At 41.4% G+C, this 16,949-nt stretch overlaps 4 protein-coding genes across 14 annotated transcripts in view; 1 reads left to right on the forward strand and 3 right to left on the reverse strand.

Annotated features, from left to right (window-relative positions):
- kis (chromodomain helicase DNA binding protein kismet) overlaps positions 1–7,810 on the reverse strand; it is a 43,786-nt gene extending 35,976 nt beyond the window's left edge. For all 11 annotated transcript variants that reach the window (XM_070213694.1, XM_070213729.1, XM_070213668.1 and 8 more), the window contains exon 1: positions 7,720–7,810. The gene's annotated coding sequence lies outside the window, so the exon portion shown is untranslated. The remainder of the gene's footprint in view (positions 1–7,719) is intronic.
- Positions 7,811–8,192: 382 nt separating this feature from the next.
- Positions 8,193–9,397, reverse strand: Rpp30 (ribonuclease P protein subunit Rpp30). The gene is made up of 5 exons (XM_017148629.3): positions 9,246–9,397; positions 9,004–9,191; positions 8,871–8,939; positions 8,532–8,806; positions 8,193–8,475 (listed from the first exon to the last, which is right to left on the reverse strand). The coding sequence occupies exons 1-5, from the start codon at positions 9,334–9,336 to the stop codon at positions 8,208–8,210; spliced, it is 891 nt and encodes a 296-aa protein (XP_017004118.2). The 5' UTR covers positions 9,337–9,397; the 3' UTR covers positions 8,193–8,207.
- Positions 9,398–9,480: 83 nt separating this feature from the next.
- On the forward strand, positions 9,481–12,002 carry LOC108062100 (uncharacterized). The gene is made up of 3 exons (XM_017148640.3): positions 9,481–10,135; positions 11,417–11,481; positions 11,545–12,002. Exons 1-3 carry the CDS (start codon positions 9,691–9,693, stop codon positions 11,866–11,868), a joined length of 834 nt encoding a protein of 277 aa, XP_017004129.2. The 5' UTR covers positions 9,481–9,690; the 3' UTR covers positions 11,869–12,002.
- Positions 12,003–12,023: 21 nt separating this feature from the next.
- Dus1 (Dihydrouridine synthase 1) overlaps positions 12,024–16,949 on the reverse strand; it is a 29,792-nt gene continuing 24,866 nt past the window's right edge. Inside the window, exons 2-5 of the mRNA XM_070218922.1 lie at positions 13,751–14,195; positions 13,245–13,689; positions 13,012–13,177; positions 12,024–12,594 (exon numbers count right to left, since the gene is read on the reverse strand). Of these exons, the coding sequence (XP_070075023.1) occupies positions 12,118–12,594; positions 13,012–13,177; positions 13,245–13,689; positions 13,751–14,177 (1,515 nt within the window). The 5' untranslated portion in view covers positions 14,178–14,195 and the 3' untranslated portion in view covers positions 12,024–12,117. The remainder of the gene's footprint in view (positions 12,595–13,011; positions 13,178–13,244; positions 13,690–13,750; positions 14,196–16,949) is intronic.

Raw genomic sequence — 16,949 nt, forward strand, 5'->3', positions numbered from 1 at the left:
ATACTGGTAAATGGGAATGCGAATGGTAATGGTGAGCGGCGAGACTTTGCTTTTGTATATCTGGCGGATGGATATCTATCAGTATCAGTGAGCGGCGGTTAGGTGAGTGCGACTGTGAGTGTGTGTATGTCGCATTTTTTCCTTCTTTCGCTTTAGTTTTTACTTCTTGCCCGCTTCTTCTCATTTTTTGGCGTGGCTATTACACAAACAAATCAGGCAGAGTAATTGCAAAAACAATAAACTAAAAGCAATAGTAATATGCATATGTCTGTAGTAGTGGCTTGGTGTTTTTGTTTTTATTTTTGTTCGGTTGTGTGTTTGGGTAAGCAAAGCAGACATCTGAAAAATTGTGAAATTATACTTTACTTATTGCCTCTCTCCGTCGCTTTCTGTGTTTTTATGTCCATGTCTACGTCTATGTCTATGTCGCTTTGTGCTCTGCGCACAACTGTACGTTTGTTTTAAATAAGCGAAAAATCGATTAAAGGTGATAATAGACAAGCAAATTTCAGTGTGTCCAACGACAAAGACGCGAGCCACATTTTTGTGACCCGACGACGACGACACCACCAACAATTCGAACAATCCGAAAAAAGCAACAAACCCACAGAAGAACAGCAAAGCACCACCACCATCAGAATGGCAATGGCAGAATGGATTAGCTTTAGCTTTTCTGCTTCTTCTCCGTTCCCATGCTCCATCGTTTTATGAGCCATGAAAATCGCTCTCAAAAGAGTTCACTCAAGTCACAGTTTTCTCACCGTTAAAAAAGTGCTACCCGTCGATAGCTTTCCTTGTAAAAATGTGTAAACAACGTTTCTATAATTTAAAAATATGAAAAATGCGGATAGTATTCTGTGCTCTAAGTATGACAAAGAAAGAAACTAAAAAAACTGTTGATAACAGAGCATTTTTGAAGAAAAAATAAACCTTTTTTAAAATTAATTTTATCTTAATTTAACAAACCTACATATTCGTAATTAATCTTTAAATTAGCTTTATTACATCTATTAGGCTCTCTACTAATATTTTTCACATAGCTATACCAATGGGATACAATAAACCTGAATGAATAACTCTCCAAGCTTACGATTAAACATTTTGCAAGAGCAACAACAATAATCAAACACAACACAAACGAGAAAAGGGTTCATTCACCTTCCGTCTTGGGCAAATGTTTTTAGTTAGCTCACAATTTTTGACAGTCGTTTTGTGCTCTTGCTTCGCATTTAGGGCCAACTTTGTGAGCTCTTTTATCTCAAACTCTTCAAATGTAACGAATATCTGACCCACAATGGCTAAAAGGGGGCAGTGCGGCTGGGGTCAGCGAGCACAGAAAAAAAATATTTGCGAAAGCCATTTTAAGCTGTAGCCGATAAGAAACATTTTAATAGTCATATTTATATACTTTCTGAGAGTGAAAATAGCTTACTTATACTATGTTTAAAAAAAGATAATATAGTAAAAGCTAATAGTATTTTGTTGGACTTCACTTGGCAAAAAATTAAAGTAAAGGCTATACTATACTATATTATTATAATATTATTATTTTAGTTTCCAAGAATTAAATTTCTGAAATGGTTGGTCTCTTATCGCGAAAATACACATTTTTATATGAATCATCCAGCTTGTTAAGTATGGCAATAAAGTTGTTTTAATATAAGTTTTGGAAATGTGAAATGGGAGTTTATGTTCCAAAAAGATTTCGGCGGTCCCTCTTCCGATAGAACCCAGGAACATTCTAGGTAATTATACCAATAATTTAAAATGATTTTATTTTTTGCAGTGCTAATCACAGAGGTGTTTGCAAAGTGTCGTCACATAATGGAAACACTCTGAGAACTCCGCATATACACGTCGTGATGGGATGATGCATATACATATTCGTACGAATGAATCTGGCTTTAATAACAATCAAGTCAAGTGGCTGGGTCCGCGCTAACAGTAACTAAAAAGTACAGTTGGTTTGTGTAAGAAAAGCCACATTCAACACACACCGGCAGCCAAGTCCGTCACTCAGCGCGGTCCAAAAAGAGGCAAAGAGCGGCTGGGGCAGAAAGGAGGGGGAGGGGGAGGAGTAGAAGAAGGTGGCGGTGGCAGAAGCATAAGCAGAGCAGAGACAGATGGGCGCAGCAGCAAAACGCGCACTCACAAACACACACACCCGGGATGTACGTACATAAAAATGGTAATAAAATAGGTAAAGTAACAGCGGCAGCTGTAGCAAAGGAAGAAGAAGCACAAGAGCAGAAAGCCACACACAGTTTTCGGAAAAGCCAAAGAGCTCTGCTGAGAGCCATCAGCCGAAACTCACTCTCCAAACGCCTGAGAGACACACAACAGCAACAGCAACAACCCACCAAAGTTCGCTGGGCAAAAATTACAAACACGTCGCAGCCTTTTGAATGTGTAACGGTACATTTATGGCAGGCCCAATTGGCATTAGAGATGAGTGGAGTGCGATAGTGGCCACATCGACGACCGGGAATTCCTCTAGCTGCCATCAACACTGCACAAAACGCACACAAGCAAACAACATTCCCGATAACCAAACAGTGAAATATGGAAATTGACTTTAAAGATGGAAATTGTTACACATTTAAAAGTGGTTAATTATTAGGTTACTCTTAATGCACATAAAAAATTGCTTATTGCAATTGAAATTGTTGAAAAATTAAATATTTTTTATCTGCGTTTCGATTAAAAAGCATCCAGTCCAATACTAATATGTAGAATTAAAAGATGTTTCTAAAAAAAATCTACAAAAATATTGCACAACTTCCCTCACGCGCGTCATAATAATATTTTGGTGATAAGCTTCTTAATGAATATAAAATGGACAAAAGTATAAAGCAAATAATCTCTTAGAGCTCTTGAAACAATAATCTTAAACCGGCATGAATGCCGAATAAATATTTCCCAGTTCAAACAAAAAGATACAAAAATTAGATTGTTTCTTGTATCTCGACATGTGTGTTTGTCCAAGTTTTTAGCACGCCTATCGTTTATTTAGAAAACAGCCTTTTATATAATTCATATAATTGTATTTAATTAAATAAACTACACCACCTACCTGATCAAAATCTAGTTCCGTGAGAACAGACTCTTGCGATATCTATTAAGCCTAATCGGTGGATGAGGTGACGTGTGCAACGAGGCACAATGACGTTGCGAATAGTATTGCCAAAGTGTCAGAGGCCGGAAAACGGGGAACAGGAATATCCTAGTTTTATGCCTGCGACAAAACTGACGCCATGTTTCCCGCTAGAATTACCAAAATTGTACGAAAACAAGGCGTCCGAAGGAAGTCGAGAACACACACAGATGCAGGACACAAGTCCTGACCCGATTATCGAGTTAAACTGTTGTATAAAATTTGCACCTGGACCTAAACCAGATCGAATGGATATAGAGGTGCCCATTGTCAATCCGGCAACAATAAAACTCAGAGAGGGAGAGGGAGAGAGACCCCAAAGAGAGCGGCTCTCCTCTCCCAAGAGCGGCGTGCCGGCTGAAAACGAGCGAGCGGCGAAAACACACGACACAGCCAAACGAGAGGAAAAAAAAACAGCCCAACAAGTGAAACGAGCAAAAATGTTGCCCATACAAAGTGAAAAAAAAAACAACAAAAAAGACGAAAGCAAAGCATAGCGTGCGCTAAAGAGCAAACCAAAAGCAAACCGAGTATATCACGTGCTGCGCCACCGAAGGGGAGGGGGTGGGCGGTGAAGAGGGGGCGTGTGCCGGCCTTTGGCGGCAGCGCTGCCAGCGTCGCAGCCGACTGCGGAAAGCATGCAAGACGGACGGAAGGAAAAGCGACTGAGGGACAAAGCGACAGAGCGACTGTTTCGTATAGAAAGAGAGTGGGCAGCGGAGGCGGCGATGAGCCAGTCAAAACAAAAAGTGCGAATACCCGAGGAGAAGCAGGGAAGACGACAGAAAATAAATTAATAAAGGCTAAAAAAAATATCAGATGAAAATAAAAAAGATTGCAACTTTGCAGTCAATGGAAAAGTTGAGATGTAAATAAATACGTTCTAGAAAGTTTTAGTAAATGTCGGAATGTTCTAATAAAGCTACCTTTAAATCATATGAGTAATGAATTACAACCCTTTAATAACATAATAATGTCGTTTAAAGCACTTTTAACATTTTGAAAACTTTGAAGAAAAAAGTATCTGAGATATGGAATATTTGAGACGGGCAAAGAAGTTGAGTTTTGCAGTTGTTGTTGGGTGGTCATCAGAAGTGAGAGATTGCGAGGTAAGAGAAAATCCGCGAAACAAAGCAAAGCGAAGAAAAGAAAAGGCGGCGAGTGGCGGCGACGGCGACAACATTACGGCGACAAGTACAAAACACGTATTATGCATGTGTGTGTGTTTGTGAGTTGGAGATTCGCATGATTCGTGCAAATTCGCCGCATAGTTGTTGCTGCTATTTTATTCGCATTCGCATATCGTGGTGCCTTTTGTTTGTACATGTGTATCTGTATCTTCATTTGTGTGGGTCTCCTGGCCTGGGTGTGTTTGTGAGTTGGGGTCGTCGTCGTTCATATGTTTGCCTTGCTGTTGTTGTTGCTGGCTGCCTGGTGTTGTTTGGTCGGTTTTGATTCGGTTTTTTGGGATGGATGATATTATATGGTCTCTGTCGCTGTCGCTGCCCGATTTTCCATCCATCGTTCGGTTCTCTCGCCCGTCATCAACTCTTCTTCTTGCGCTAGTCGCTCTTTTTGATTGGACACAGTGGAACCTCGATAGCAAGTCATGGCTTACACGGAAACAACTTTAATCTTTTAACTATTATAGTTTCAGGGAAACCTCTTCTAAACGAATTCTATCGTAAATATTCTGTTTGTAAAATAATTTTATACTTGGAACGAATTAAAAAAAAATCAGGTTTCACAATAAAGAAGCTTCACTGTAGCTCCACTCAGTTTTCTGCCCCCTGTTGTTGTTCTTCTCATTTGCACGTCACGTAAGTTATTTTTTCTTTCTTTTTATTACTTAAATTTTTTCGCCGCAGCCCCAACGAAAGCAAGAACAACTGTAAGCAATGAGCGGAACTGCCCACTCGCCTCAACTTTACTTTACTTTAGCTTTATTCGCATATTAACGAGTGGGGGAGGGCAGGAGATGGCAGGAGTGGCGCGGCGCGGCGAAGAGGGAGAAAACAGGCGTGTGACGTTTTTTCGCTGCTTTTTCTTCTTCTTCACCGAAAAGAGTTGATTGAAATTATTTCGTTGGCGTTTGTGTTTGTGTGTTTGCGACTTTTTCGCTCAATTCGGTTGTGTGTCTGTGTCTGCGTGTCTCGCTGAGTGTACGTGTGTATCTGTTTTCGGTTAAAGATACATAATTATTTCTAAAAAGCATTTTCTGCCTGGCCATTGTTGTAAATCGCCCGCAATTTCACGATTCCGCCCGGCGCAGAGTACTTATAATTAAAAGCGACTTGCAAATAGTATTACTCACCGTTTTTCATTTTTTGTGCTGCTAATCCATTTGACTTTATCTTGTTTATTATCGCAGGTTCTCACAATTTACAGTTCATTTGTACGGTTTAAGTTCACGTTTCTCGCTCTCTCTAGCATTTTCCCCCCGTTTCTTTTGTTTTTATGTTTTTCGGTTTGGTTTCTGGTCACGCAATCATTTCGGACGCAAGTTATCGATAGTTAAGCGCAGCGGAATGACAGATGACGACGAATGAAAGGGCACCAAGAACGAACCACAACACAACAACAATGCTAATTCAAGTGTAGATACACATGCGAAATAATAATTGTAGCACAATTGCCGCTGCAAGAAGAAGAAGCAATGGCGAAAACTACAAAAGCGCAACGATTGCAATTGCAATTGCGAGGCTGTTGCTTCTTCTTCTCGCGGCCCGCACCTCTCTCTCGCTCACTCACTCACACTAAGGCACGGTAATTACAATTAAACGAAGTTTTTTTACAGCCGAAAAGAAACAAAGAAATCGATAGATATTGCTGGAAGTCAGGGGAAAATCTGTGCGTCTTGGTAATTGCACAAGTGAAAAAGGAAAAAGGCCGCAGATGGAGTGGAAAAAAAGAAAAAATTGTTACAGCCGCCGAGTGGAAGAAGAAGAGACGCACAACAGACGACGCGACGCGTCGAGAGCGGCGACAAGCGCATGAATTTTACGCTCTCTCATCAATTGCGCGTCGTAGCGCTGTGTGTGCGAGAGCAGGAGAGGGAGAAGGAGAAAGGAGGGAGTGGGAGTGGGAGGGGAGACGGAGTGGCCCGGCTAGAAAAACGTGTGTCCAAGCACTGGCGACTGCGAGTGTGTGCGTGCGAGTGAGTGCGAACCGAGTGGAGTGGGGCAGAGGGAGGCAGACAGATGAGTTGACACAGCGGCCGAAGCAGAGCAAAAAGCAATCAAAGAGGAGCAAGAGGAAGAGCCGTAATGGGGATACCGTTGCAATGTGCACTGTATCTATGTGAGTGCTACTTCAGGCCATCAATATCGAAATATTGATGGGGCGAGCAAGCTACAGTGCAGCCTAGTTAGGTAGGTCCAGCCACAAAAAAAGGATTTTTTAGATTTATACAAAATTGTTAACCTAGAAAGCTTTCTAACTTTTTTCTATAAAAATTTAATTTGGGATTTCGCAAACATTTTTCAAAAGAAAAAGCGCTAAAAAATTTTTAATTGGCCTTTAAATTCAACTTTAAAGCAGGTTCATAGTAATATTTGCAATGATCTTCAGCCATCATTCGAATTAAACATGGCAATTTAATTTAGTACATGCACTTCGATTTCTCCCATCGCAATAATAACAAACTGTGAAGAGAGCAGCGAGAACGTCGACTGCGACGTCGGCAGAGCAACTGTAGCAGTAGCCATTATGGCAGATGGATAAATTGCGGGGGTGGGGTATGAGTAGCAGGGGGCGGGGGGATAACGCAGATTGTCTCCTGCACAGGTGCAAAATGTGCGGCGCTGCATCTCCCGAATAATGTTGGCAACACTGCAGCAGCACCAATACATACACAAAATGTATGCTACGCGCGATACGCGAAGAAAAAATGAGCCAAGTTGAAACAACACACAAAATATACTTTTTGGGAGTCAAAAGCGGGGGTAAAGAAAATGGCGAGCAGAAGCAGGAGAAAAGAAATCAGAAGAGCCAGGCAATAATCAGCGTGATGATTACAATCAAACAAACTTCATGATGAAGGCGAAAACACAAACGAGCATCGCACACACACACACACAGAGTTGAGGTCCATTTTTAATTGTATTAGACGGTCGCCGCTCACACTTTTGCATTTGATTTTCGATGTTCTTCGCCAATCTCGCCATTAATTAATCGCGCATACACACACACTGGCCTCACGCACACAGGCACGTAGAGAAATGCACTTGGAACTGCCGAGGAAAAAACAATTGAAATTGGACATTGGAAATTGGCTGCTTTTCAGCTTTTCATCGTCGTCTCGCGAAATACATTTCTTTGCCGTTTTTCTTTTCGTCTCGTCGCTTGTCTTCCTTGCTCTTTTCGCTCTCTCCTGCTCGCCTCTCCGCTCTCTTCTTCTTTGCACATTTTTTTCTTTTCAAGTGTCTTGGTTCCGAGCGCTTTTCAAATGCAATTTTCGCTTAAAATACGCTCAATTCCGCTCGGATTCGTTGCTTTTCCGGTTGCCGGCAACCTGGAAAGCGTTTTTCCGCAACTTTTCTCAATTAATTTGCACTTTTAGTTACCGTTTAACGCAAAATTCTAGCAGCAAATTTCAAGACAACGCGACACACACATCAAAGACCTCCATTTTGTTTTGTTGTTGTACGCTAGAGCTGGCCCGAAAATCGATGTTTATTTGAAACTATCGGTGCAGCCAGAAAATATCGATGGTTTCTGCAACAATCGATGCGGCCCGTAATAACTAGCAGAGGCACATCACTAACGCAAAAACGTAAACAAACGAAGGTGGTTATAATAAGATAAAATAATTACGGGCTGGGAACTTAAATTGTCGGTTTTCTTATAAAAACTAGACTATAGCAGTTATATATGTTAATTACCCGTCCTGAAGAAAGCAATAAAAATATCGGATAAATCAAAATTATCTGGACCCAAACCATGACTTGTAACGTTTAGACAGGACTCAAACCTATTGCGTTACGTTAAACATCGCAACGTAAGAATTGAATTTGAATTTACCTTAAATTAAAATTCAAGCATTTAATTTATGCTACGCCACTTTCAGTCGTTTATTGGCTTGCTTATTCTCATCCTTAACTTCAGATTCATCATCTACTCCGGTATCCGTTTGTAGGTCGTTCATCTCATCATCTTCTTCGTCGTCCTCCGAGCTATCCGAGAATACAATGGGTCCATTGCCTTTTACGAACATGATGGTTTTGCCCAGACGACGCGACTCAGCCTTCAGAAAGAGCTGTCGACAGTGCCGATCCACAGCATTTTTGCCCTGCTCCTCCGATAAGCCGAAAATGAAGGCCCTAAAAAAGTGCAATAAATTAACTTGTAGATTATATGTATAACGATGATAACTCACAGATTGGCCACGTCGTAGGGACCTCTTAATTGAAATTGGTGGGCTGCTCCACTGCTAAAAATGATATTCTTGGACTTTCCTTTGGTGCAATAGTTCTGGGCAATTTTAATCATGTCCTTCCTGTTATTCGAATCGACTATGGCCGGGGCGTATTTGATCTCGAAGAACATGCCCCGCCGCACAGCCACCTGGTAGGCCTTCCGATTGACCAGAAGCCGGGATCCGGCCACAGGATCAAAGGTTATCAGGTCTCCATTGAAGGCGGTGCAGCAGTGCTGCAAGTACATTTATTAGACTGATTTAGACTTGAAAAACTAATTGCTTTTCTAGCAAACTTACAGTCAAGGCGGCATCTGTTTTGGGCTGGCCAGCAATCAGATTGAATTTTCGCAGATTCAGGGAAACACTCTGGTTTATAGAATGTGAAATGTATCTTTTATCTAGATATAATGGATAATCCCGAAATGCCTACCATCGCATGCGCCACATTGACGTCCACATAGAGTATGGTAATTCTCTGCAGGATTCGCAGCTTATCCTGGAACTCCTTGCGCAGATGCTCGATTTTGTGGGGTTCGGGAAACATCTCGGATCCCCGTTTGCCGGCCTCCTTTTTGCTGTGGTCGAAACTCTGATCAATGGCAATGGTTTTGTAGCCACCTGTAAAGTTTTCTTTTGTAATATAGGGAAATACACCTTTGAAACCTTACTCACATTCCACCAGCTCGTTGAGCAGGGCTCTCATCACCGAGTCGTCCTTGTTAAAGGGTACGCTAAAGTCATAAAAAGGCTTTGTTTGCTCCATTTTGGGGTTTGTTTTGATTTTGCGGGAGCCCCAAAAGCGTGGAAATGGTAGAGATGGCGATTTTTGCGGCGTTTGTTATCGATATTTGGAAGAACAGCTGTTGCATCGAAGACTCACGACCTTAAAAATTTGGATAATTTTTTGATCCTGATCTTAACTGAATATTTGGGATATAAAAAACCATGAAAACTATTTAAGGACTAAGGATATTTTGAAAACCTCAAGTGTGACTAGCACAGTACGCAGGAGACAGTTTGAAGGTCACACTGACCAACCAGCTGATTTGAAAAACAAAAAGGAAACTTGGATTGTATGGAATCCTTTTCCCTGTTGGCCACAAGGATAACAGCATAGATGGAGGAAACTAAGCATCGGAAATACCGGGGGAAGAACTACACGGCGGAGGAGGAGATGGTCCTGCTGGAGCTCGTGGCGGAGGAGAAGGCGGTGCTCCAGGACCCGAAATCAGATGCAGAGACTTGGTCGCGAAAGCAGAGGACGTGGATGGATATAGAGGAGCGGTTATATTTGAGGACAGGCAGTCGTCGGCACTACAAAGTACTGAGGGAAAAATTCTGCACCCTGAAGCGCCAGTGCAAGGCGGATTTGAGAAAGAGGAACATTAAGGAGCCCACAAAAGGAGCCGTGACCGAGTTGATAGTCTCCATGCTGCATGGGGAACCGGAAAAAACGCAGGCGGAAAAGCCAGTAGCTGAAAAGACTACAGCGGAAAAGCCAATGATCGAAACCCCAAAGGCACAACAGCCAATGGAGGAGAGCCCCATGAAAATAGACACCAGTACGTATTGACCAACAGATCTATCCTGAAAATAGCAGAAATTTCCAAAAAAAAATTACAAAGGGATAAATCATTATTTTAAATTTTACTGTGATTAAGGTAATAAATCTTAAAAGACTACAAAGTTAAGTAAACTCAAAAAAATAGTGGCTCTTATTTCTCAACCCAACTTTGTGAGGAACCACGACACTCCAAGGGAATCCCAATATAAAATTTTAAAAATTTAAAATTTGAATCTACAATATGCTATTATGCTATGATCTATCCTGAAAATAGCAAAATAAATCTTAAAAGACTACAATGTTAAGTAATCTCAAAAAGATATTTAAAAGATTTTTAAATTAGTTAGAAATATATTATTAAGTCGCTCTTATTTCTCAACCCAACTTTGTTAAGAACTAAGACACTCCAACTGTGATTTGCATCTAAAATAAGCTATCATGCTATGATCTATCCTGAAAATAGCAAGATAAATCTTAGAACAGTACAAAGTTGAGTAATCTTAAAAAAATATTTTTAAGTTTTTTAAATTGCCTATACTAAAAAATATTAGTTAGAAATCTATTATGAAGTCGGTATTATTTCTCAACCCATTTTTGTTAAAAACTAAGCCACTCCAACTGTGATTAGGAAATCCCAATATGACATTTTTAAGATTTAAAATTTGCAACTAAAATAAGCTATCATTATACCCGTTACTCGTAGAGTAAAAGGGTATATTGTATTCGTGCAAAAGTATGTAACAGGTAGAAGGAAGCGTTTCCGACCCCATAAAGTATATATATTCTTGATCAGGATCACTAGCCGAGTCGATCTAGCCATGTCCGTCTGTCCGTCTGTCCGTCTGTCTGTCTGTCCGTCTGTCCGTATGAACGCTGAGATCTCGGAAACTATAGAAGCTAGAAGATTGGCATTTTGCATGCAGATTCTAGGAATTCCTACGCAGCGCAAGTTTGTTTCAAAATGGTGCCACGCCCCCTCTAACGCCCACCATCGCTTATATACGATTTTAAAAATTTTAATATTTTGGAAAAGTAAAAATGCAGTTTTATTGTGTTTATCAATACCTATCGAAATGTAGAAGAAATTTTTCAAATCGGACCATTCGTTAAAAAGTTATGCGTGATCAACGTTTTCTATCTCTATCTCCATCTCCCTCGCACTCCCTTTACCTGAGTAACGGGTATCTGATAGTCGGGGCATCCGACTATAACGTTCCCTCTTGTTTATTTATATAAATTACGCTTGAACCGCTAATTCCTTAACCCAATTTTATTACAGGTAATATAAAAACAGAATTACTTATTGATTTCATTCGCGAAGGCAGCGAAGATGATACAAACGATGCAAGTATCTTAAAGCTAAATTTTCTTTTAAATCGTATCTAAGGCCATTTATTATCCCTTCAGGTTGGCGATGCGAGCACATTCCTGGAGGACACTCTGGCAGAAGAAGAACCCCCAGCCTCCAGTTCTGGGTGGTCTGAGAAAATGATGCCCGAGAGGGGAAAAGAAGCCCCCGGGGGAATCGTAGAGCAGCAGAAGCTCAATCTCATCCTGCTGCAACAGGAGTTTGTCAGGACAAAGACGATGCAATTGAAGGAAATGCACGAGATGGTGATGGAGGAGAAGAGGATAAAGCTGAACCAGGAAGTTCGAGAGGGGAAGCTTCGCATCGAGCTGTTAGAATTAGAAAAGTTGGAGAAGAAGGCCAAGCTTGACAAAAAATCATAGTTCATATAGAAAAAAAAGCACAAATGATCATAGGTTTTCAATTCCAATCTGTTAGAATTAGAAAAGCTGGTTCATATAGAAAATAAAAGCACAAATTAAATTTATTTACATAAAATAAATTAAATGATCATAGGTTTCCAATTCCAATCTAAACGTTTTGTGATTAAAACAAAAATCTACATTTATTATCGATCGTAGGAACACAAACAATAGCAGTAGTTTCTTCTAAGGCTCCCAGTCAAGTCAACGTCAAAGCGGATCCTGTGCACCGATAGAAGCTATCGTTGGGTCGTTGTCTGTTTTTTTGGACACATCATCCTCTGCGATGGGCTCCTCGAACCGCTTGGCCTTGGCCCGGCGCGACTTGATCAGGATGCCGTGGCCGGGACAGTCGCGGTCGTTGTTGTAGCACCTGTCCTTGCAGCAGACGCGGCACAGCCGGAACTCGCACTTGGATCCCTGGGGATTGGAGCACTCCGAGCAGTATTCCAGCCGCCGCTCGTGCCGATTCTGAACATGTGCCTCTGTCTTGTTTGGTCTTCGCTGGCGCCGCCGCAGCTTTTTCATCCGCTTGCGAGAGATCTCGTTGCCGGCATTGTCGAAGTACTGCCGCTTGGCCCTGTTGGGATCCTCGGCCTCGCGCACCTTCTCGGCGATCTTCTGGCGGTGGGACTCGGGCGAGGCGCGTATGTAGGGCTGGCACAGCCAGGGATCCAGCGGTAGCTTCTGGAGAGAGAGAAGAGTGATTACAATAAATTAGAGCCCTTATTGAATCATTCAATTTTTGTTTTATCTTAGTATGCCATGAAATTTCTGATTTGCTTAATTCAATTATATGTGAAATAAATTAAATGTTTTTCTAATTCATTTCAAATGAGTGAATGAACGAATAATTTTTATAAATTTTTTGAATTTGCCAGAAAAGCACAAATGCTTTCATTTAAGAACAAAAAGTGGAACATTTTTAACAAATCAATGGTAACTGCATAGTAAATAAAATTCATTCGATTAAACTCAAAATTCAAATTCATTCAATTCTATTAAACTCAAAATTCGAATTAATTCATTCATATGAAACAAAAAATTTAAAATAATTCATTGAATCCATTCATGCAGGGCTCTTATATAGATCATCTAACTTACTTCTTCCTCGGAGCCAGCAGCCCACTCTTCCGGTTCGTAGACCACCTCCTTCTTATGGAAGGGCTCATACTTGGCCTGCACCTGTTGCACCACAGTTTGGAATTGCACTAGCTGATTGGCAGTGGCCAGAAACTGGCGCAGCTCCGAGTTGTTCCGTATGTTCATACTAAAAATAGGGGGAGAAACAGCTTTAAGAGAGATAACTTGAAAACTAAAAAACCCCCAAGTCTTACATGTGATGGAAGAGCTTGAAGAGATGCCCTCGAATGTAGGAGCTTGGACAGGGATGCAGCTGGACGAGCTCCAAGTACTCACTGGCCATTTGCCAGACGGGCGGCGAGATTCCCTGGAAGATGGCCGGATTGTGGAGATTGCCCTCGGCGCTCATTACGCCATCGACGCCCGTTTCCTCCAGACAACGATGCACGTCCTCCAGGGCCAGGATGTTGCCGTTGGCCAGCATGGGAATCTTGACGTGCTGTCGCACTTCCTTGATGTAGCTCCAGTTGGCCACCCCGGTCAGCGGACCCTTCTGTTCCCTCGTCCGTCCGTGGACTGTGAGCAGCTGACAGCCGGCCGCCTCCAGCATCTTGGCGTATCTGATGGTCTTTTCGAGATCCTCGAAGATGCGAATCTTGCAGGTCACCGGTACGCTTAGCTTGGCATGCAATGTGCTAACTGAAATGAGGAAATAATTGTTTAATTTTATATCCACTTAATGGAAGCTGCAATCACTCACCAATCTCCGTCAGCAGTTCCCATTCGTCCTGCAGGAAGGAGCCGTAGTGACCGCGCTTGGCGATGGCCTGTGGACAGCCCAAATTAATGTCCACCGCATCGCAGTGGTCCTGGGCCAGCAGGGCTGCGTCCAGGATCTGCTGGGCATCGTTGCCGCAGAACTGAATGATCAGCGGCCTGTCCGCGGCGCACGTCTGCAGGGCATCCTTGCGGTACTTGGGATCGGTGGCGAAGAGATTCGCATGGTACATGGGCGAGTAGCAGAGCTCGGCGCCATATCGCCGGCACAGCATCCGCCAGGCCAGCTCGCTTTGGTCCACCATGGGGGCCACCACATAGCGCGGGGATCCCAGGGTGGAGCGGTAGAAGTCGTAGCCGGTGAGCTTGCCGGGATTTGTGATGGCCTCGCCACCTTCGCCGTTTACCATGGCAAATTTATTTCAAGTCTGAAAGAAAAATAATAGATTTTAAAAATTAAATTATGAAGAAACAACCTTTTAACATTCTTGGTGTCTACTTAACGAAACTTCGAACCTTTTAAGACTAGTATCTGAGTTATTATTAGCTATTAAGCAACTAAAGGTTGCAGTTTTGTAAGAAAAATGACCATGATCGATTTAAAAATTTTCCAGGTGGCAGCCAAAAAAAATTACTCATCCTGCGAAACGGGTTGACAAATATCCGCAATGCAGTCAAATATTGTGGCTCATTTTTTAGCGGCCACAAAGGGGGACTGAATTTCCCAAGGCACCCACGCATTTTCGCAGCCAACTAATGCTAATTAGCGACACATTAGCGACCACTGGGAGCGGCCGAGCGACTGCGGAAAAGCCACGCACAGTTGGGCGCAAAGTCAAACAAATTTACATTGAGCTGTTGACAGAAAAACTCGCACAGGAGGAAAACCAAAATCCAAAGGGAAGGGTTTGGGAAAAGGGGTGTGGGAAATGGGGTCTAATTTCAGGCACTAAATATTGTTTGCCACTAGAAAATGTTTTTTTTACATAAATATTATACCATTTAAAAAGAATGTAAGCGTTTTTTAATTTATAAGACCCCTTTGTGACCTTCCTAAAAATAGTTTAACAAACTTCTTGGAAAAAAGTAGATTTTTAGATCCACTTGTTTCTCTAACCTTTCTTGTTTTGGATCCGTTAAGACCCAAAGTCGACAATGCTTTCTTTTTGATTTCAAGAAGAAGTGAGAAGACTTTATTCTCAAAATGAGAAGAAGCGATTTTGGTTTTTATCTTTTTCTTTTTTTCTGGGTGCAGCACTGCAATATATCCAATTTCACTTTTATTGCACCTGCAACTGCAATCGCAATGTTTGCTGTTTGCTTGCGTTTGCTCCAATTAATTTGCTTCGATCGGGGTTTTCTTTAATATCTTCTCCATCTCCCCATTTTTCACTTTTCCAGCCCGCTTTTCGCTTTCGTTTTTGGGCTTGGCCCAGTCAAAGAAGCGTGAAAATTGCGCTCTAAGTCAATGCACAGCAGCAACAGCAACAATTACGAGAAGAGCCAAGCAGCAACAACTGCCACAACTTATACACAAACAAACTTATAACAATGGCGCACTAATTGAGTTATTCAAGTTGGGCATGCAACTCAAAAACTTTAAAGTTTAAACCCTTCTTTCCAGCAGCTTAACGAAATTTTCAACTTGCGTATCGTATGGCACGGGGAGCACACATAAGTTAAATGGCTTAAAGTAAGTGCAGTGCGATATGGCGATTTAAGGCTTTAAAATACCATTATATCATAACTATAAGATTTTCAATTTGTATGATTACATCAAAAATGTACCGTATTTTAACCACCAAAAAATATACTATACATTAATTAAAGGTCATAAACTCATTAAATGTGGTTAGTAAGGTTATTTCCCCAGAATGAATAGGATTTTTTTTAAATTACGTTTAAGACTTGGCTTTTAACTTTATTTAAGCAAGAGGCAAATGATCATAATCAAGTAAAACCAGTTATTTTATAAACATTCGTTAAATCACTTTAAACAAAAATCTAAAATACAGTTTATTTTCCTTTAGAATTTTGTCTTATTTCTTAATATATTTTACAGCACCTTAGACAATTTATGGTTACGAAACGCACCTGCATCTTGGCACACCCGAAAACAAGGTAACCCCTAGGCAGCTTGCAGAATAACTTGCATAACTTGGCTCGATTGGAAATTTACTTTGGGACCATCACTCGCACACAAACAAGGGCAGGAAAAAGTTTCCACATTGAAAGTTTACTGACCGGAAATGGCATGCAATTTTATCAATGGCAAAGGCAGATCCAGATCCCCGTCTATATACCTTCTTTCTGGGGTTTCTTCGGCCCGTTTGCCAGGACTTTTCCGACTTCTCCTGTTGCTTAACTTTTTTCGCTGACAATGCACGGAGCCATTTGAAGCCAATGTCTGTGAGTAATTAAAGTTTAAATGGCCAGGAAACTTTTCCGTCCGCCCCTCCGAACGTAAATTGCATAAGAACTGAACTGAACCGAAAATAAAGTGCAGACCCCCGCCAAAAAAAAGAAGGGGGCGTGGCTGCTGTTGCGCCGCCAGCTGTTGGCTTTGTCATAATTATGCCCAAATTACAGCCAAGTTGCCAAATGAGACGTCCATGGGGATTACGAGGAGCCGAGGAGCAGGAAGAAAGGCTCTGGGCATTTTGCAATTAAGAACTTTTCCCGGAGAAAGCGGAGAGAGGCGGACAAAACCAACTGCAATGTGAACAAGTCCGTTCATGTCGGCGATTGTACAAAAAGTGATTTACAAGTTGCAACGAAAATTACATTCCGCTCTTTTTTAGTTGTTTTTAAAGTTAGTTTAATGGTCAAAATTTACTACACATTCTAATGAGTTTGCTAAAAGTCTTTCATAAATTCTGCATTTTATTTATGAGCTTAGCACAAATTTATGAAAGAATTCTGCTTTTTATTAGTCTAAATTAAGTTCAGCTTTTTAAATTTTTCTTTTATTTAGTTTAAACTATTAGTAAACTATTTTAATATTTCAAAAGACTTATAATAAAAATCACCCAATCAAAATATTTTAGAAACCCATCCCAATTATCTTTGAATGCACTGCCAGCTGAGTAAATTACATAATTTGCAGCCAGCACACAGATTTAGATGGTCAGCCGCAGGGTGGCCAAAAACCGCTGTGCAAAGTGCGCAATTGCGAAGACCGC

The sequence above is a fragment of the Drosophila takahashii genome, chromosome 2L, assembly GCF_030179915.1.
Source record: "Drosophila takahashii strain IR98-3 E-12201 chromosome 2L, DtakHiC1v2, whole genome shotgun sequence".
NCBI lineage: Eukaryota > Metazoa > Arthropoda > Insecta > Diptera > Drosophilidae > Drosophila > Drosophila takahashii.